The sequence below is a fragment of the Sarcophilus harrisii genome, chromosome 2, assembly GCF_902635505.1.
Source record: "Sarcophilus harrisii chromosome 2, mSarHar1.11, whole genome shotgun sequence".
NCBI lineage: Eukaryota > Metazoa > Chordata > Mammalia > Dasyuromorphia > Dasyuridae > Sarcophilus > Sarcophilus harrisii.
Window position 1 is genome coordinate 431,849,124 of NC_045427.1, and position 21,796 is coordinate 431,870,919.

Genomic DNA, 21,796 nt, shown 5'->3' on the forward strand with positions numbered 1-21,796 from the left:
TACCTACAGGCAACCTTAGAAGGGGAGAGCCCCTTATAGGGTTATTTTGGCAAGAGCTGCTGCCTTGGTGCTCCAAAGATAGTTTACTCTGTTTTCATGATTATGATAACAATATTCCTCCCTAGCTTGCCTTCCCTGAAAGGGTGACTGGAATTTGGCCTTATATGAATTTAGAGGGTGGTAGGGACAGCAAGAGAATGAGGGAAGAAGTAGTTCTCACCAGCAAGGGCATAGACATCTTTTTTCTGTCTGTTACTGTGCTATATGGTAATTGGAGTCTTTATCATTGCCTCTTGTTGGTTGGCCATGTGTCAATCAATTCTGTGGATTATCTCATAAAACTTAAAATCTGCCCTGAACATCTCAGTATATCTACAGGAGAATATGGACAAACAGTGCATAAGCTGGAGGGATATAGTTGAGCTGTAATTTACATAGATCCATTTGAGAATCTCTAAGAACTCCTTATTCAAAAAAGTTTTTGGCAGAATTCTCAACAAAGCTTTCCTTTTCATAGTAATATATTTAATAAATACTTGTTGATTGACTGGTTGACCACATTCCCAGCATGCATATTTATTACATTATCACATTTATTATCATTCCACTTTTTCCTCTGCCATATACCCCAAACTTTGCCCTTCATCTACACTGACACTTCCAATCCTTCAACTCCTCAGTTCTTTCCCAAGTTACTGTCACTGTAGTAGCTGCACTCTACTTCTTCCCACATGTTGGCCCTTTGATAATTCATTTAAACTTTACAGGGTCCTGTTCTCCTAAATACCTTGCTTCTTTATCATGTAATTAATTTGTACTGCCCAGCCTCAGCCTTGGGTTACTCCTATTACTTGTTACCTTCACTATTAAACACAGACTGCTCACTTAAGTGAGAGGCAGGTAGTAGGGGGAATCATGTAAGTATGATGTCTGTATCCATGACAGATTTATATTGTTTAACTTCAATTAGTCCTCAATGCTGCAAGACATATTTTTAAACTTGCCTAATTATCTCATTATCCTACTCACCTCAATGGTTTTTTCAAATCTTTCCATCTCTCCTCAAGCCCCCCATGGCCCTTCTCATTCCTACCCTCTCAGCTGAGAACCTTTATTCATATTTTAGTTAGACAATGGAGGTCATTGACTAAGACCTACCTCTTCTTCCTTCATCATCCCACATCACCCAAATGCTTTTTGCCGCTATCTCCTTTTTTACTCTTGTCTCACATGAAGAAGCAGCATTTCTTTTTGCCAAAGTCAAACTCTCTACATGCACAAATGATGCCATTCCATCCTATCTTTTCTAATAGATTATCCTCTGCTGTCATCCCCACTATCTTATTTATCTTTAACCTTCCATGAATACTGGTTACAGTCCTATTCAAATCTGCCCATGTCTTCTCCATCTTCAAAAAACACTGCCTTGGTATATTTATCCCAATGAGATATTGTATCATCTCTCTCCTGCGTTTTGTGCTTAAATTCCTTGAAAAGTCCATCTAGAATAGATGCCTATTCCAAAAGACTTGTGATGGAAAGCGCTATCCACACCCAGAGGGAAAACTATGGAGACAATATGGATCAAAGCATAGTATTTTTACTTTTGTTGTTTGTTTGCTTGTTTTTTTTTCCTTTCTCATTTCCCCCCATGTTACTGTTTTTTTTTTTTTTTTTTGCACAGCATGGAAATAGGTTTAGAAGAATTGCACATATTTAACTTCTATTGGATTGCTTGCTCTCTAGGGGAGGAGGGAGGGAAAGAGAAGAGGAAGAAAAATTTGGAACTTAAGGTTTTGTAAAAGTGGATCTTGAAAACTATCTTTGCATGTATTTGGAAAAATAAAATAATATTAAAAGAAAAATAAATAAAAATCAATAGCAAAGAAAAAATAAAATAGATGCCCCCATTTCTTTTCCTCTCCCTCTCTTCTTAAATCTCTATAGTCTGCCTTCCAATCTTATCAATTAATCAATGTTTCTCTCTCCAAAGTCACTAAGAATTTAATCGGCTTTTCTCAATCCAGCCTTCTTGATTTTGCTTTTACTTAACTCCCCTTTACTTGATACTTTTTTCTCTCTTGATTTTTTTTGACATTGCTCTCTTTTGGCTCTCTTTTTGCTTATTTGACTGCTCCTTCTCAACTTCCTTTGCTGGATTTTCATATACTTGCTAACTGTGGATGTCCCACAGGGTTTTGTTTTGGGCTTTCTTTTTTCCCTCTTTCTATATTATTTCATTTGGTTATATTATCATTTCCCATAGATTCAAATATCACCTCTGTGCTGATGATTCTCAAATTTACTTCTGGTAAATTTGAGTGGTCTCTAGTGGGCAGCTAGTGGTGCCATAGAGAATAGGTGCTAGATCTGAATCAGGAAAGCTCATCTTCCTGAGTTCAAATCTCACTTCAGACACTTATTATGTAACCCTGTCAAGTCATCTAACTCTGCCTCAGTTTCCTTATTTGTAAAATGGACTGGAGAAGGAAATGCAAAGCATTCTAGTACCTTTGCTGAGAAAACCCCAAATGGGGCCCCAAAGAGTTGGGCATGATTGAAATCACTCAACATCTTTGCTGATCTCCAGTCTTACCATTCCAACAATCTATTCAGAGGTCCTCAAACTAAGGCAGTGGGTCAGATGCAGCAGCTGAGGACAATTATCCCCCTCACCCAGGGCTATGAAGTTTCTTTATTTAAAAGCCCACAAAATGAAGTTTTTGTTTTTACTATAGTCTGGCCCTCCAGCAGTCTGAAGGACAGTGAACTGGCCCCCTATTTGACATTTCAAACTGGATATCCTACAGACATCTTAAAATTAACATATCCAAAGTGAACTTATTTTCTTTCTCCTCAAATGTTTTTGTCTTTCTAACTTCCCTTATTATTGTTAAGGTAACACTATCCTCCCAGTTCCCCAAGACAACTGAAATACCATTCTCAACTCCCCACTCTCTCTCATCTTCTATAGCCAATCAGTTGTTGAAGCTTCTTCTCCCTCCATTTTTATTGTTTTCTTTTTTTTCTGGTTATACATATCTATTTTTTACATCATTTTTAAAATACACATGTCTTTATAAGTCATGTTGGGAGAGAAAAATCAGAATAAAAGAGAAAAAGCACAAGAAAAAAAAAGAGAAGGGAAAAAAGTGAACAAAGCATGTGTTGATTTACATTCAGTTTTCATGAAGCTTCTTGATTTTATTTTTGATACATCGCCCAAATATGCCTCCTTCTTTCCTCTGTCACTGGTACTACCCTGGTGCTGGTTCTCATCGCCTCAGACCTAGACTGTTATAGTAACTAACTGCTGGATCATTTCCCTGCATTATAGTGCTTCTTTTACTCAGGTGTCAAAATGATCTTCCTAAGACATAGGTCCCTTTAGGGATTTGGGAGGGTAGGAACAGAGTAACTAATTTCCTATTTTATTCAAGTTAATATACATTTTTATTTTAAGGAAAAGGTAAATGGTGAAAGTTTAGGATTTTAATATAATCTTTTTTTTTGTTCTTGTTTGTCTGTTTGAATGTGTTGATAATTTCGTTCTCTTCTCCAACCCCCCAACCTTCACAATCCCCTCAAGTATCTAGGAAGCCACAGGCACTACAAGGCTTGAACCTAAGATTGGCTTCAATCCTATCTCTTATCGATCCATCATAACTGTGGTCAAGTTAATCTCTCCATTCAACAAGCAATTCACTAAAGCAAAAGATCTTAATTTGAAGGTCTTTGAACTTATGAACTTGTTTAAAAATATATATATACCCACATACATAATCTTAATAAAATGTATTTCAATAGAATTGTTTCTTTTGAATCCTATCATTATATTATTATTGTCGTTCAGTCATTTTGCAGTTGTTTTAAACTCTTTGTGATCCTATATGATTTTTTTTTCTTGACAAAAAGACTAAGGTGGTTTACCATTTTCTTCTTCAGCTCATTTTTACAGATGAGGAAACTGAGGCAGACAGGAGTTAAATGACTTGCTCAGGGTCCCACAACTAGGAAGTGTCTGAAGCTAGGTCAGTGCTCTATCCATAGCAATATCTAGCTGCCCTATTACTCTATTACATAATCCCACTGAGGCAGCTAGTTGGTGCAACGGATGGAGCAATGGGCCTCCAGTCAGGGGGATCTGATTTTAAATCCTGCCTTACTTAGTTAACTACTAGCTGTGTGATCTTGGGCAAATCACTTAATTTTATCTCACTTTCCTCAACTATAAAATGGGGAACATAATAACATATCCCTCATAGAGCTGTTGTGAGGATCAACTCAGGTAATATTTGTAAAGTGTTTTAGCACAGGAGCTGGCTCACAGTATGTGCTCAATAAATATTTGCTTCCTTCCAGTACATTTTATTTTATACATTTGGAAACATTCTTCTAGGATGGGACTCAAAGGCTTTATCACATGACAATGGAGGCATAAGAAAAACTAAGAATCTCTGCTGGAAAACTCCAAGTGATGGAATGTTTATTAGAAGGACATAAAACCACAATCACAATAACAATAGCAGAGGGCAGTGCCCCATGATGATGCCAGCCCAGGCCTTTACAGAGAGAAAAAGGAACTTTCAACATAAATTCAAACATACCAAAAAGAAATGGAATGAGGTTTTACATGAAACCACAAGCTTCTACAATTTACAGTTAGTTTAAAAGCAATATTTATACCAACTTGAACAAGATGGGAACACAACTGCTCTGTTTATTTATATGGTCTTTTCTGACTTTTTTTTCTGCTTCTGTATATTTTTCTGGATTTTATTGCTATTATGTCTGCCACACTGCCCTTGTTGATAGTTACTACCTCTATAATAAATCATTAAAGGAATAAGACACAGAAAGTATTTTCTAAGACAAAGCTAATGCTGACCTGGTGGCACAGCATTATCCAGAACCAAAACTGAAATGAGGCAAGTGGAGTTTTGTCTTGAGGTGTTTAAAATTAGAAAGGCAAAACTTTCTCTGCAAATTGGTAATTTAAGCTAGTTTGGTAGCTCACATCAGATGTTAAAAAAAACATTACTTTCACTAAGGGCTTTGTCCTTTTACTTCACAGATCCTTGCTTAATGTGGGCAAGGATTTCTCATGATTGGCCCTAACTCCCTCTTCTCTAAATGCCCTTAAAACCACTTTTTTTTCTACACCCCTTTTTTTAGCAGCACATTTCAAAATGTATTCCTGTTTATAAACAATTATCATAGCAAAGGTTTTTGGAGGTGAAACCCTTTAAACATTCTGCCCTAAAGATAAAAGCTCTATTCACATTATGAGTTAAGCCTTTGCAATGGGCTAAAGGGAAACCTTGTAAGGTGAGAAAATCATCATCTTTATAAGCCCTCTTTGTCTTGTAAGCCCTAATGAAGGTATGGACTTCTACATTCCCACTAGTCACTAATTTCCTGCATTAAAGGCCAGATAATGGGAAGAGCAGGTGGAACGGGATAGAGAACTAGGTCTGCAGTCGGGAATACCTGAGTTGAAATCCAGCCTCAAGCACTTACAAGTGTGTGACCCTAGGCAAGTCACTTAATCCTATTTGCCTCGACCTCCTCATCTGTAAAATGAGCTGGAGAAGAAAATGGCGAACTATTCTAGCATCTTTGCCAAGAAATTCCCAATTATGATCATAACTGAACCAACTCAACAACAACTGATGGGGAAAAATTCCAGAATAATAGATTTAAAAGCTTCAGTATCAACTATATTTAACATGCCTGGGAGAGGTAGAATGAAGGTGGTCAAAAGTTCCTACACTGTAAGAAGGTGAAACTGAGGAAGCTGAGAATTTGGGGCACAGACTGAGGGATCCATATTTCCAGTAGTTGTAGTTCATACTACCCATGTGCGACTGGGTCCCTGTTCTTGGCCATTGACTCCCTTGCTCCCATAGCCAGGCCAGCATAACTAATCCCTCTGTGACTGGATCTTTCTTCTGGGCCCGCCCTGTCTGCCACAGATTCTTACCACACCTTCCCTCCACTCCTCTTTTTCTTGAGGGAGTTGGGAGGAGTGCTTGAGGGTCCTTCAACACCTTTGAATATCTTCAAATGGGGGAAGAGTGAGAAACTGGACACCTTTGAAGATGGTCTGCCCATCTTCCTATACACTTAACCTAAAAAGGCTCCCAGGAAGGCTTTTTGGGATTTAATAAAGGGAAAGTCTCCTGAGGCCCCAAGAATGAGACCCTGAGGCCATTAGGATCCCATCTGAGTTTTGTCACAACCTAATTCTGTCTTGATCCTTTCTGCAGGCTGTCCAGGCCTTTCCCCAAGCTCCCTCATCTTGACCCAAGTGCCAGAATTCCTGGTTAAGGCTCTAGTGTCATCAACACTCAAATCCTTTGATATATAGCTGGTCCCTTGGAAATTCTAACAACTTGTAGGACAACTCCCTGCATGAGACTTTCTTTCACCTGGGACATATATAATATCTTATTGTTATTCAGTCATTTTTTTTGGTTATATCTGACCCTTTATGACCTCATTTGGGATTTTCTTGGCAAAATCACCAGAGCGATTTGCCATTTCCTTCTTCAGTTCATTTTATAGATGAGGAAACTGAGGCAAACAGGGCCAGGTGACTTGCTCAGGGTCACACAGCTGGGAAGTGTCAGAAGCTGGATTTGAATTTAGGAAGAGGAGTTTTTCTGATTCCAGGCCCAGTGCGCTCTCTACTGTGCCTCCACATGCCCAGAATCAAAAATACTTGAATTTAAATCTGGTCTCAAACATTTGCTAGTTATGTGACCCTGAATAAGTCCTTTAATTTGTCTATCTCAGTTTCCTCATCTGCAAAAAGGGGATAATAATAGCACCTACCTTCAGGGACTGTTTTGAGGATCAAATGAGAGAGAATTTGGAATGAGTTTACTCCAGTGCCTTAAACATAGTAACTGCTATAAAAATGTTAAATGTTATCACTATCATCAAATATAGACCAACAGGGAAATAAGAGGAAAGACAAGATGATTCGGATTGGGGTTAAATGACTGTGACAAAGGCTGTAGGCAAATTGGACCGGATGAGGAAAGGCTGAAGGGGAAAGATTAGTAGAAAGGAGACATGTTAGGAATTCAAAAAATAATTCTAAAGACTAAAGACCCAGAGCCCTTTCTTGACTTAGAGGACCTATGCTTTGTTCTTAAGATCTCAAATTTACTATTAAAAAGCAACTTTCCTTTAGTCTTTTCAGTTGGACACATAGCTTCTGCATGCATTTAGTACATGGCAAATAGTAGAGAAAAAGGTGCTGGCTCCAGAGTCTTTTGATGGCTACAATTACCGTTTATTATTACTAGAGCACTGTGGGTGGGACTCATCAGACTGGGCCTCTGTTTTTCTTTTCTTTTTTCTTTTCTGGCACTTAATAATATTAAATAACAACACAGAACAGTTGGCAGACATGCAAAGTATGTGGGTTTTCCCTTTGGATCTGGCTAAATCCGGGGAGTCTGTTAAGGCTCTGTATTGAAAATTAACGCAAAAGGGATGAGTCAACTATGCAGGCCACTGGGACTAGGAACACTTTGAGATGCTCTGAGATGCTCTCTCTAGTATTTCCATCTGGGTGGGATGACCTTCCCTGAGCAGAAAGGCAAATTCCCATGATGCTAGGACATGAGTCAGGGCTTCCAAGGACTTAAGGCATTGATGAAATGTTTTCCCCTTCTCCTCTTCCTTTTTTCTCCTCCCTCACTCCTTTCCTGTCTACCCTCCCCCCCGCAAAAAAAATTAAAGTACAAAATAACTGGTTGGAGAGAGGTCAAAGCAAGATGAAGAAGTTGCCATGGCAGCCCAGAATTAGAATCATCATTATTCAGTAGACCTGCCTGAAAGTTATATGGCAAAAGCTAAAATATCCTTTTTTTTATTTCTGTTATGGAATTGAGGCATATTATCCTACTTCCTTAATCCTTCTATTTACATAACAAACAACCATCTCACTTATTTCTTCCACTGACTCAGAGCATAAGTCTTATTTTTTCCACTGACAAAAGACACAAACTTCCTATTTCCTACTTCTTGTGTAATCCAGGTTCAAGCCTGAAATATTTGCATGAGACTCTCCTCCTTGGTGGAATGATGACTCAACCTCTATGAGTCTGGGGAGAGAGAGAGAGAGAGAGAGAGAGAGAGAAAAGAAGAAGAAGAAGAAGAAGAAGAAGAAGAAGAAGAAGAAGAAGAAGAAGAAGAAGAAGAAGAAGAAGAAGAAGAAGAAGAAGAAGAAAAGAGAGGAGGGGAGAGGAAGGAAAGAAGAGTAGAAGAAAAGGGAGGGGAGGAGAGGATGGGAAGGAGAGAAGAGGACAGAGGAGGGGAGGGAAAGGAAGAGGAGAACTGAAGAAGGGAGAAGAGGAGAAAGGAAGGGGAGGAGATGGGAAAGGAGGGGAAAGAGAGGAGAGGGAAGGGATAGCAAACAGAACAGACTTTGGAAGGCAGACGTGGGAGAAATCCAACTTCTCAACAGTGTCCCCTGCCTAATCCTACCATCGCATTTTATAGATAAAATCTAGAGAAGGAAGATTGTTTGTCCAAGGTTTAATATCTAATATATGGTATACAGCCAAAGACTGAATCCACATCTCGGGACTCCAAAAGCAGTGCTCTTCCTAATATCATGTTTTTCCTTTATCAACATCAGGCACAATCAACTCATTTTCTAACTGCTTCTGCTGATAGAAGATACATCTATCTGACACATATTTTTTCCCACCAACATAGTATATGATATTTAATTTTCTCATTTCTCTCATAGTGAGAAACCTGAGTCATCCTTTTTCCTTGTTTCTTTCATTTTAAGTACTACTCTTAGATAATGGAATAGGAAGGATTCCTATTTGCATTCTACAGGAGCTCCACTTATTCTCCCAAGGGTCTTATGAGCTCAGGAAATTCAAAGCTGGTTGGTTGATCTCTCATCTTCATCCCTCCCCCTTCCTTCACTTACACAGGCTGCTTCCCGGACTTGTTCAAAAAGGCGTTTGGTAGGTATCAAGAAATCCAGGAGGCAGCAGAGCCCATCTCCCTGGTAGTGAATCTCCAGGAGGCGGAACACTTGGCCAAGGATGGTTGGAGCTGTGGCTTCAAAGGGAGGGTAGAGGGCTGCAAGGGCACTCTGAATCGCTGTGTCCAGTGATTGAGAATCCTGGGATGGGGAAGAAGGAAAGAAATGAGACATATGGTCCAGGAAAGGGAAGGGAAAAAAAAAGAGTAAACCATTCGTTGCAGCTCCCAACTGGCACAATGGGAGATTCTCAAGCTCTTATGGCAATTCGTTACTCACTCTCTCCATGATCTGTCCCAGTGGCAGAGACTCACTATAACTGAGTGTATAGAGTAACAGACTGAGTCAGGATACCTATATTCAAAACACTAAGTGAAACTGGGAAATTTATACAACTTTTCTGATGCTCAGTTTTCTCTTTAAGATGAGAATAATAATATCTGAAATTAGTCAAATAGGCAATAAACACTTATCAAACACCTACTTGGTGCTAAGCACTGTGCTAAAGTGCTGGGGATACAAAGAAAGGGAAAGACAGTCCCTGCTCTCAAGAAATTCTCACAATCTAATTGGGGAGATAACAGGCAATTGTTCAGGTATTTCACTCAAACAACAGGCAAACGACTATATACAAAAGGGTATTTGTTGCTGTTGAGTCATTTCAATCATGTCTGTCTCTTTATGATCCTACCTGGGGTTTTCTTGACAAAGATATTAGAGTAGTTTGCTATTTCTTCTCCAGTTCATTTTTACAGATGAGGAAACTGAGACAAACAGGGTTAAATGATTTGCCCAGGGTTTCACAGCTAGTCAGTGTCTGAGGTTGGATTTGAGAGGGCTGATACTCCATACACTATGCCACCTCACTGTTAAAAGGGATGTATCCAGGATAAATAGGAAATAATCAACAGAGTTAAGGAATAGCAATAAGAGGGATTGGGAAAAGCTTCGCATGGAAGGTAAGATTTATTAGAGATTTGAAGAAAGTTTGAAAAGTCAGAGCTGTTGGGAGACTCAAATGAGATAATGTGTTTTTACACCTTTGCACTCTGCAAAATTTAAAGCACACTGTGAATGTCAGTGTTATTAACCCATACTTGCTACACTCTTGTCCTTACCCTGTTTTCAGGCAATGGTCTCAGAATGTGATTTGTGATATGCTAATGTGATTTCAGGGACTCAGCACAGTATGTTGCTTAATAAATGTGTGTTAAATTGAATTTGGATTTTCTAAGATCATAAAATTTAAAGCTTGAAGGGATTATACAATCACAGATTCATGAACTTTAAAGGATCTTAGGAGATCACTTAGTCCAACCCCCTTATTTATAGATGAGGAAACTGAGGCTGAGAAAGGGAAAGTGATTTGCTCAAGGTGACATTAATAATAAAGAACAAATTTAAAATTTAAGCTGGAACTCTTTCTCCTTCCTTTTTTCTTCTTCTCTCCCCCCTCTTTTCTTCTCATTCCCCTATCCCCCTTTTTCTTCCTTCCTTCCTTCCTTCCTTCCTTCCCTCCCTCCCTCCCAATTAAAAACAAAAGAAATATAGGAGATATGATATTTGATCCTGGAGGTGATAAGAAGCCACTAGAGTTTGAGTAGGGAGGTAACAGTCAAAATTTTTTCTCCTTCTCCCTTCCTTCCTTCCTTCCTTCCTTCCTTCCTTCCTTCCTTCCTTCCTTCCTTCCTTCCTTCCTTCCTTCTTTCCTTCCCCTTCCTTCCTCCTTCCTTTCCTTCCCTTCTTTCTCCTTCCCTCCTTCTTCATCAACAAAAATAACAACCCATCATTTCTTAAACATTTACTATTTGCTAGTTTCTGTGCTAAGTGATGGTATATAAGGGAAGACAAAAATGTGATTCCTGACTTCGTTTGTAGTCTAAAGTGGGGAAGATAAGGCACAAAAATTATGTACATATAAGATATATACAATTAATGTAATCTCAGAAGGAAGATGAAGACTGGGGGAGGTCTCTTGCAGAAGGTAAGATTTGAGGTGGATCTTAAAGGAAGCCACAGAAATCAGGAGGTGGAGGTGAGCCAGATAGGGGAAGAGTTTGTGAAAATGTCTAGAGCTAGGGAATAGTGTTGTTTGTGAGGAATAGCAAAGAGGTCAGTGTCCCTGAATCACAAAATATCTTGAGGATAGTAAAATGTAAGAACATTGAAAAGGGAGAAAGGGGCCAGATTGTAAAGGACTTTAAAGGGTATATAGGGTTAGATGGCTTGCTGTCTTGGGGAGGGGTGAAGTAAGGGAAGAAGGGAGAAAAAAAATTTGAAATACCAACAAGAATGAATGTTGAAAATTATCTTCACATGTATTTGGAAAAAAAAAAACAAAAGAAATATAGGAGATTTGATATTTGATCCTGGAGGTGATAAGAAGCCACTAGAGTTTGAGTAGGGAGGTAACAGTCAAAATTTTTTCTCCTCCTCTTCCTCTTCCTCTTTCTCTTTCTCCTCCTCCTCTTTTTCCTCTTATTCCTCCTCCTCCTTTTTTTTTTAAAGCAAGATCACTTAGACAACTGAGTGGAGGATGGATTGTAGTGTGGAGAAATGATGCAGGGAGATCAACCAGCAGGCTATTAAAATAGTCCAGCTGTGAGATGATGGAGGGCTGCATCAAGGTGTCGGCTGTTTGAGTGGAAAGAAGGGGGCATAGAGGACAGATATTGTGACGGAGAAACAAGTTGTAGAGAAAGATTAGATAGAGTAAGAGAGTGAAGAGTTGAGGATAACACCAATATTTTAAGCCTGAGTGACTGGGAATATGGTGATAATCTTTACAGTAACAAGGAATTTCAGAAGAAGGGAGGGTTTGAGGGGAAAATAATGAGTCTATTTTGAACATGTTGAGTTTGAGATGTTTATGGTAATATCCAGTTTGAGATATCCAAAATGGTGATGTGAAACTTGAGATCACAAGAGAGGTTAGGGACTGTATAAATAGATCTGGGAATGATGGGCATAGAGATGAAAATTGAATCCATGGGAGCTGATGAAATCACCAAGCAAGATAATATAAAGCAGAGGCTTTTAACATAGAGTCCTGAGGAGGAGATGTAGCTAGTATTCTGGGAACCTAATGAAAGAGTGTGATATTTATTGAGAAAGCCAAGATGGCAGAGCACAGGCAGCAACCCAGCTGAATTCCCCCAATGTTCCCCTCCAAGCAACTTTAAAATAACTGTGCAAACCAAATTTTGGAATGGTAGAGCCAAGAAAAGGTGAGAGAAAAAATTTTCTAGCCTAAGATAACTTAAGAGGTCAACAGGAGAGGTCTGTAATACTGGAATTGGGGTTGGTCCAGATGGCATGCTGCAGGAACACCAGCTGTTGGCCTTAGATCAAACACAGCAGCAGTGGTAGCACTGAGAGCTTTTAGCCCAGAGATGGTAAAAGAGTTCTACAAATGGCCAGAGAGAGATTAGAGGGGACTCTTTGCTGGTATTGGATATAATTAGCATGGATTGGCAACTCTAATGCCCGTACAAAGTTCTGGATCACAGTTTGAGAGCAAAGAAGAGCATTTGTGGTCAGTAACAAGGAAGTAAGCGACCTGGTCCCAGTTCCAAGGCACAGTAGAGCATTAGTGCTTGAGACAGCAGAAGAGTAGGTGACCTGGTCCCAGTTCTAAGGCCAAGAGAAGTGCTAGCACTTGCAGCTGAAAGGGAATAGGGGTCCTTCCTAGATAAAGAACACAATGCAGAACTGTGACTTAAAACAGCAGCTTGAAGCTTGAGACAGCACTTTTTTGTCACTTCCAAGTAAACAAAGCTCAACTTTAACATAAAGTTCAAAATAAATAGTCTAGGAAAATGAACAAATAATAATAATAATAATAATAATAATAATAATAATAAGAACTTGACCATAAAAATCTACTATGGTGACAAGGAAGACTAAGATATAGATTCAGAAGATAGTTTGAAAAAAGCTACAAGAAAAGAAACAAAGACAAATACTAATTGGACCCACACCTAACAAAAATTCCTGGAAAGTTCAAGAAAGACATAAGAGGTAGAAGAAAATTGGGGAAAGAAATGAGAATAATGCAAGAAAATTATGAAAAGAAAATTAAGAGCTTGATAACAGAGGCACAAAAGTATTGAAGAAAAGAACTACTTAAATAGCAGAATTGGCCAAATGAAAAAAGAGTTTTAAAAGTTCACTGAAGAAAATAATTCCTTAAAAAGTAGAAAGGAGCAAATATAGAAGATAATGACTCCATAAGACATAAAAAATGTAAAACAAAATCAAAAGAATGAAAAAAAAATAGAAGAAATCTCTGGAAAAACAACTGACCTGTAAAGTATTTCAAGGAAAGATAATTTAAGTATTATTGGATATCTGAAAGTTATCATAGGAAAAAGAGCATAGTCATCGTATTTCAAGAAATCATCAAGAAAAACTTTTTTGATATCTCCAAAGAATAAAATAGAAATTGAAAGGATCCAATGATTATTGCCTGAAAGACATTCCAGAAAAACTCCAAGGAATATTATAGCCAAATCCTAGAGCTCTCAGGTTAAATATTGAAATATTTTTCATAATATTTCATATTATGAAAATATTGTAAGCAATCAGAAAGAATCAATTCAAATATCATGGAGCCACAGTCAGGATCACAGAAGATTTAATGGCTTCTACATTAAAGAAGTTGAAGGCTTGGAATGTGATATTCTGGAAGTAAGGAAATTAAGATTTCAACAAAGAAAAAGCTACAGAACAAAAATAAATATAATCCTTCAGGGGAAAATGGATAGTTTATGATATGGAAGGCCTTAAAGCATTTTTGATAAAAAGAGCAGAGCTGAATAAAAAAATTTGACATTCAAACATAAGATTCAAGAGAAGTACAAAAAGGTCAACATGAAAGAAAGGGTGATCATAAAAGACTCAATAAAGTTATATTGTTTACATTTTAATATGGGAAGATGATACATGTAACTCCTAAGAACTTTCTCATTATTAGGGCAATAAGAAGAAGTCTACATAGATAGAAGATATGGGTGTGAGTTGATTATATTGGGATAATAAAAAATGAGGGAGTGAGAAAGAGGGTTGTAATGGAAAAAGTGGGAAGAGGAAGAAAGAATAGGAAAATTTTCTCACATTAAAAGAGGCACTCAAGAAGGAGCTTTTATAATAAAAGTTAAAATTAGGATTGGGGTGACAAGCAACACTTGAACCTCACTCTCACTGAAATTGATTCAAAGAGGGAGAAATGCTAGAGGAGATGAGGGAAAAATAAGCATGCTAATTAATTGTTGGTGAAGTAATGAATTTATTTACCCATTCTAGAAAACAACTTGGAACTATGCCCAAAGGACATTAAAATTGTGCATACTTTTTGATAGGTCAGTATCCCAAAGTGATCAAAGGAAAAGGAAAGGACCTATATGTGCATACATATTTATAGCAGTTCTTTTTGTGGTGGCAATGAATTGGAAATTGAGGGGATACCCATCAATTGGGGAATAGCTGAACAAATTGTGATTTATAAGTATGATGAAGTATTATTGGGCTATAAGAAATGATGAAGGCAGTGGTTTCAGAAAGCATGGCAATACATATGAGCTGATGTAAAGTGAAGTGAGAAGAACTGAGAGATCATTTAAATAGTAACAGCAATCTTGTTATGATGGTTGACTGTGAAAGATTTGGCTACTCTGATCAATACAATGATTCAAGATTGCAAAAGATTCATGAAAAAATGTTATTCACCTTCAGAGAAAAAACTGATGAACTCTGAGTGTAAATTAAAGTATAATTTTCTAGCTTTGTTTTTTTTTTTCTTTTCTTTATTTTTTCTTTCTTTTGTGATATGGCTAATATGGAAATGTTTTGCATGATTTTATAAAACTAATATGTTTCTTGACTTCTCAATGGTGGGGGAAAAGTGAAAGGTAAGGATAGAATTTGGAGTTCAATTAAAAAAAAGAAATATCAAAAATAAAATAAATATCTGTAAAACAAATTCATTAATAAACATTTATAAAATGATAACTTTTTGCCAGTTACTAGGAATTCAAAGAGGAAAAAGAAACCATTCCTGCTCAAAGAGTTTACATTCCATCATGTATGAATATATAAGCACACACAAAATATATATACAATAAAGACAAAGTAATTTGTGAGGAGAGTCAGAAGGCAAAAGCATAACGTAGAAGGTACAACTTAGGATGAGTTTTAAAGAGGTGCCAGGGAAGAGAGAATATATTTCAGACATGAGGGACTTACTATGTGAAAGTCTAGAGTCAGGAGACAGATGAAACAGAAAGTAGGAAAGTTTGGCTAGGACATAAAGTTAATGAAAAAGAGTAAAATCTAATAAAATTGTGAAGGGCATTAATTTGCTAAACAGAGGAGTCTGTATTTGAACCCAAAGGCAAAAGGGTATCACTGAATTAAGGCAGTGATATAGCTTAGGAAATATTTCTGTGATTTAGGCAGCTGTGTGAAGGATGTGCTGAGATAGTTAAAAATGATAGAATTGAGATAGAATTCCAAGGTCCTTCTTACATCTAACAAAATCTATGAATTCTTCATTCCTGCACCTTCTCTCCATTTAATGTATCTCTCTCCCCCTTCCCCCACCCATTTTTAATCTTCAAGATCTCAAGTTCTGCAGCTGTACCATTCCATTCTTCCAGCCTATGCTGTTTTCTCTTTTCCCAGCAAATATAGCTCCCCTCCTTGGCCAATACAGATTATTATGGGTAGTGTTGTTTCAGAGCACAAGTTTCTGAGAGCATAGGATCCAAGATCTAGAACTGGATGTAACCTCAGAAGCCGCCCATATGTTATCAATGAGGAAACTTAAGTCCACAGAAATCAGTGATTGGTTCAAAGTTTCACAGGAAAGCATTTGAAGTAGGATTAGATTAGTATTATTTTCCTTATACTATGGTACCTCCTAAACAACTTATAGCTTTTCATTTTCAAGGGACATTTGGGAATTCTACTCCAAACCCTTTGAATTAGTCTATCTCAGGTCTGAGAATCAACCTTTGATTTAAATACAGTTAATAGAATTTTCTGAATTAAAATCCCTTTAAATCTCATGTTCACTTAATGGCCAATGATTCTAGTCATCCCAGAGCAACACATCAGAAGGATCTGAGGTTGCATTTGAACTCATGAAGATGAGTCTTCTTGATTCTAAGCCCAGGGCTCTATTCATTGCACCACCTAGTTGCCCACACATTTGAAGTAAATGTTAGAAATAAGAGAACTATATTTACAGTTAGGAGATCTAGTCCCACCTCTGATCCTTACCAATTAGGTGACCTAGGAAAATCATTTCTCTCTAGATCTATTTCCTTATTTACAAAATAGGGCTCATTATTTTTATACCTGCTATCTCACAGGGTTGTTGGGGAAAAAGTGCTTTGTAAACCTTAAAGTGCTATAGAAATATGAGTTGTTATTGATAATGAAAATAGACATATTAAAGGAACCCAGGATAGTAGACGCCCATAGTTAATTAGCTGAACATGAATAGCAAGGTCCTGGGAGTCCTGTAAGTGATGCAATATTAATCAGACAAGGACCCCTGGAAATGGTTTCAGTGAAATTTAATAGATGTTTCTATTCCTTTACGGGTTCAGGAGATTGGCTATACATTTAACTATTCTTTTGCACAGCCTTGTTGAACCTTAAAGATCTAGTCCTACATTTTCATTTTACAAGGAGAAAGCTGAGATACGGAGACAGAGAGACTTGCCCACTGTCACACAGACAAAACTGTCCTGCATGGAATTAGGGTGGGGAGGGTTGAAACAAACAAGATGGCAAGAAATAAATTCAGATCATGATTCCAGTTGAGGAAAAATATGCAAAAAACATTAGTCAACTCTACAAAGATCAATATTGCAAAAATATTTTAAAAATTATCAATGTGTATATTTTCTTCCCCATTAGAAAGTGAGTTCTTATGAAACTGGGGACTGCATCAAAACTCCCTAGTCCAGGAAAGTGCTGTCTGCATACAGTACATGCTCATCTGATACAAAGTTGTTCAACTGTTGTTCACAAGAGCCTTTATTTTCTTAGTTTTCCCCTTCCTTACCAGGTATTAGTGAAACAGGGCTTTCCCAAGTTTCAAAACAAAATCTGAATTCTGTGTTGAAATTTTCCTGAGAGGACAGATTTGGCCTGCTTGCAATTCCTCTTTCATGATGCTTGATCTCGCATCTCTGACTCTGCACTGGTTGTCTCCCTTGTCTGGAACCTTGCCCTTATCCCTGTCTGTTAGCACCCTCGCTTCCTTCAAGATTTAGCTCAAATGTCACTTTCTGCAGACGTGTTCCAAACTCACCAGTTGCTAGTGCCTTCTGCTCTAAGGTTACCTTTCACTTATTCTGTATCTAACTCCGATGTATGTGTTGTCTTCCCCAAATACAACATAAGCTCCTTGAGGGCAAGGGTCTCAATTTTCTCATTTGTAAAAGGAGAGGGTAAGACTAGATGATTTCTGAAATGTCTTCTGGTTCTAAACCTAAGATCTGGATCATCCTTCGGCTTTCTGGCATGAGAAGCCCTAAGGCACTTAGGGGAAAGGGCCATCTTTTTATTCTTTTTTTTTTTCATCTTTTTATTCTTAAAGATGTTTATAATGAAGCTTCCAAAATGACCTCAAGGATCCCTTGGGTGTTAGAATGCCCAGTCCAATCCCTCCATGCCCTAATAGTCAGCTTTGTGAGTTGCTGGAGCTGGAGATCCCTCAGGGGTCAATCTTCAGCTGATGAGCCTTTCTAAACTTGGCTAGGCCATCATTCAGATGACAGACATATTATCTGTCTGTGAGCCCATTTTTGAAGGCTTTCCAGCTTGGTAGAACCAGCCATAGTTTGCATACCACTAGTATACTCTCTTGAATCCAGAGCTGCCTTCATACTAAGGGGAAAGATGGAAGAGTACTTTAAGGGGACCTTTAAAAACTAAGCTTCATTCCCTGATAATCAGGAATTTCTTCTTTTTTTTTTCAATCATAAAATGGAAGCTCCTAAAAGGCAGGAAATATACTTTTGTCTTTGTATTCTTAGTTCCCAGAACAATACCTGGCACATCTTAGAACCTTAATTAAATATTGAATTGAACTGACCAGAAATGTTTTCTTTAATTTGTTTTCCTTTTGCTCCTTCTTCAGCAAACATCATAAACATTTCTCGAGTACAAAAAGTTAGTTACCATATACTTTCATTTAATCAACACCAATGACTAGATTTTGTATCTTCCCCTCCCCATTTCCACTGAACACTAAGGGAAATACAAAGAGGAGAAGACCACACAGTCCCTGTAAACAAGGATTTAATAATCTAAGTGGCACTTGAAGATAGAATAAGTCACATCTTTTTGCAACAAATACTGCTGTATTATAGGAAAATCTTCAGGCCTTTGCCAAAGATCCTCTTGTTCTCAGCTGTATTTGACATCACAAAATTCCAGAACAGCCAGAGAATTTGGCTCATTTCTTTGTATTTCCCACCTGTAGTTCAGACACCACTTGGCCTATTCTCCACCAAGCCCCACAATTTAGAATATTTTAACTCTGCCCCAATTCTCATAGTTCTTTAGATTTGCTTCTTCTTTTTTTTTTTTTTTTTTTTTTTTACATATTTAGGTTTTTAAAGAAGCGTAGGAAAAACTTTTGTTCTTAAATGAAAATCTTCCCTGGGAGAATCACAAGATGTTGAGCTGAAAGGGGACTTAGAAGTTCTTACTACAAACCCCTCCTTTTACAGTTGAGGAAGCTGAAGTCCAAAGAAAGGAAAGACCTTGCCCCAAATCACATGGGTAGTAAGTGAAAGCCTTGGAATTTCAAACAGGGACTCTAACTTCAACTTCATTGCTTAGATTTTTATCCTTTGATAGGTATGGAAGGTCATACATAATTTCAGTTTTGGGGATTTGTGAATATTTCTGGGATTTAGAACTGACAGATATTTGAAAGAGTTTAATAATTCTAAATAATAATAGTTATTTTTATGAGATAGCTAGCATTTACTTTATAGAATCCTAAAGGCTTGCAAAAATATTTTACATGTGTTATCTCTTTTCTTACAAGGGTTCTTTGATGTAGGTGCTTATAATTATCCCTACTTTACAGGTGAGGAAACAGGCTGATAACTATTAAGTGACTTGCCCTGAATCATATAGCTTGTAGTGTCTGAGACCACATTTGAACTTGAATTCTTGACTCCAAGTCCAGCACTCTATCTGTTCTAGGCTTGGCAAATTCTTCCAGGTTTGGGTTAGAGCTTTGGAGAAATTCTTACTCTTAGAGATGTCAAGATATTAGGAGATACCCTGTTTTCCAGACCTAAGATCCAGCAAGCAAGCCATGCGCTGAGCTGGTCATAACAACAATTCTTTGATTCTCTCATTCTCTGTATGATTTCAGCCACAAAAAAAATTCCAGAATTGTTTCTGTTCATGAAGCCCTGCTAGGAATCAAATTTGTTCCATTGTTACTGATACTCCTCACTATAGGGGGTTCAGCTCACTGTGTACCCACAAGTATAGCCATAGGAGCTCTCCCCACACTAAAGTGGGCCCCCCTAGGGGCAGGCTCTGGCATAAGTGCCCTTGCTTGAAAGCTATTACACTCACTTTGAAATTAAACTTCTGTTTAATTCCCATCTCTCCTATAGATAACCTGTTTTATTTGGCTTTGGCTACCCACACACATTTGAGTCTGGTTCTGGTCCTATTGATGGAGGATCACCAAATTGTTGAATTTAAAGCTGGAAAGGACCTTAAGAGATTATTTAGAGAGGAACTAAGGCACAGAAAAAGGCTAAGTCACTTTCCAAAGTTACCAAAGCAATGAATGGCAAGGTCAATATTCAAACCCAGTTATTCCAACTCTAAATCAAGGGCTCTTCCAACCCTTCACATGTATGATTGCATGTGAGCAATCATGTTTTGTATAGCTATCATAATAAGCATAGATTTAAAAGTAGAAGAGATCATTTAGTCCAAACCACTCATTTTACAAATGAGTAAACAGAAACCCTGTGAGATTAAATATACAAGGTTTCATTAAAAGGTGCCTTTTAATAGCTGTTAAGATTTAAAACTAAGTCTTTAAATTCCCAAACTAATTTTCTTTACACAAAACTATAGTGGTGCTTGTGAGTGTGTGCATGTCCTAGGAATGCGTGTTTAGTGTGAATGTATACTTGTTGTGGCATTTATGTGTTGACAGAATGAATATTTATACATTAGTATATCTTGGTGTGAATGCTTCTCCATGTATGAAATATCTTGTGTATAGGTGCATTTTCTTGGGGGGGGCAGGGGAAATCATCCTCTTCTGCAATTTAATGAATCTAAGAAACTTCCACTGTGGAATTTCCTTCCACCAATGAAGCTGACCTCCTGTGTATTATTTATAGTCTTAGAGAGTTGCCTGAGAAATGAAGTGATTTACTACTTTTCTCACAGCTAGTGTGTGTCATAAGCTGGATTTCAACCCAGGTCTCTTGAGAGAGGCTAATGGCCTTGTTACCACTATTCCATTCTCGTGTATACACAGAATTTCCAAATGGAAGTTAAAAGAGCCAGGAATTTAAAAAACCACCAAAGTTCTTATTCCACTTTTGTTTACTTCAGGCCACCCAAGCTTCTTAAATCTGTAGATCTGGGCTAGAGTCCCTTGAGAAATAGAATCCCTTTCATTGTCTGTTCCAGATCCTGGTCCCAAAGTGGAAGTGCAAAATGCGAACCTCAATACAGCCTCATGCTTTCCAGAGCTTTTGAAAAAAAAAAAAAGATCCATTGGACTCGAGTTCCTGCAAACCTCTGTTATGACAGATAACTAGGCACAAAATCAATACTTATCCTTCCCAGAGCATGGCCTCTTATTAAAAGTCATATTAAAAAGTAGCAACTCCTCTCTCCCCAACCTGTGCTTTGGGCCATAGCCTATTCCCTCCTTTTCTCTCTTTCCCGCTCCTAAGGACTTTGAGACCTATTACTCTGGTGTCTGGAATCACTCACTCATATAACGCCTAAGAAACAGAGGAGAAAGAGACCTAAGAACAAAGAGGAAAAGTATTACCATGTTGTTTATGGGCACTGAAAGCAGGTAGGGTAGCAACTGGCTAAGGAAAGAGAATCCAAGAGCCAGCCAACTTCCTTTCCATCAATTCTGCTCGGGGGTCAGTGCACATTCCGGTTTCCATTCTCTCCCGAGGGGGCGCCTCCTTGTGTTGTCCAATCCCTGTGAGCAGCTGGTGGCTGGTGGGCAGGTCTTCCCCAAATCCAGGTGCAGGAGGTGCCCACATTGGCAGTCCCGTGAGGACCTCACCTCTGTCCCCTCCCTCCCCATCCGTCAGTTCCATGTCCTTTCCAAGGCAGTCAGAATTGAAGAGGAAACCTGTGAGCCAGGAGCTAGCTCTCCTCCTTGTCCCTTCATTTCTGAGAAAGAGGGCAAAGGGTGAGAGGGAAGAAAGGAGAGAGAAAAAGATATGGAAGAGAAAGACAGAGAGGAAAAGGAGGAGGAAGAGGAGAAAAAGGAGAAAGAGAAGAAAAAGAAAATGAAGGAAAAAAGAAGAGAGGAGGAGAATTAAAGAAGGAAATAGAAAACAGAGAAATAGGTAATAAGAGAGAGGAAGAGGAGAAGAAAAAAGAGAAGGACAAAAACAGGAGAGAATAGAGAGATCAAGATGCAGAGAGACAGAAGACCGAAGTGTTCGTATGCTCACAGGCAGAGAGAGAAGAAAGTTGGCTTGTTAAGGAGAGACTGAGGGGAGTGGAAAAGCAGAA

At 38.2% G+C, this 21,796-nt stretch overlaps 1 protein-coding gene across 1 annotated transcript in view; it reads right to left on the reverse strand.

The window, feature by feature from the left end:
• Positions 1 to 21,514, reverse strand: part of KIAA1755 (KIAA1755 ortholog) — a 72,112-nt gene extending 50,598 nt beyond the window's left edge. Inside the window, exons 1-2 of the mRNA XM_012553563.3 lie at positions 21,090 to 21,514; positions 8,963 to 9,160 (exon numbers count right to left, since the gene is read on the reverse strand). Of these exons, the coding sequence (XP_012409017.1) occupies positions 8,963 to 9,160; positions 21,090 to 21,092 (201 nt within the window). The 5' untranslated portion in view covers positions 21,093 to 21,514. The remainder of the gene's footprint in view (positions 1 to 8,962; positions 9,161 to 21,089) is intronic.
• Positions 21,515 to 21,796: the final 282 nt, after the last annotated feature.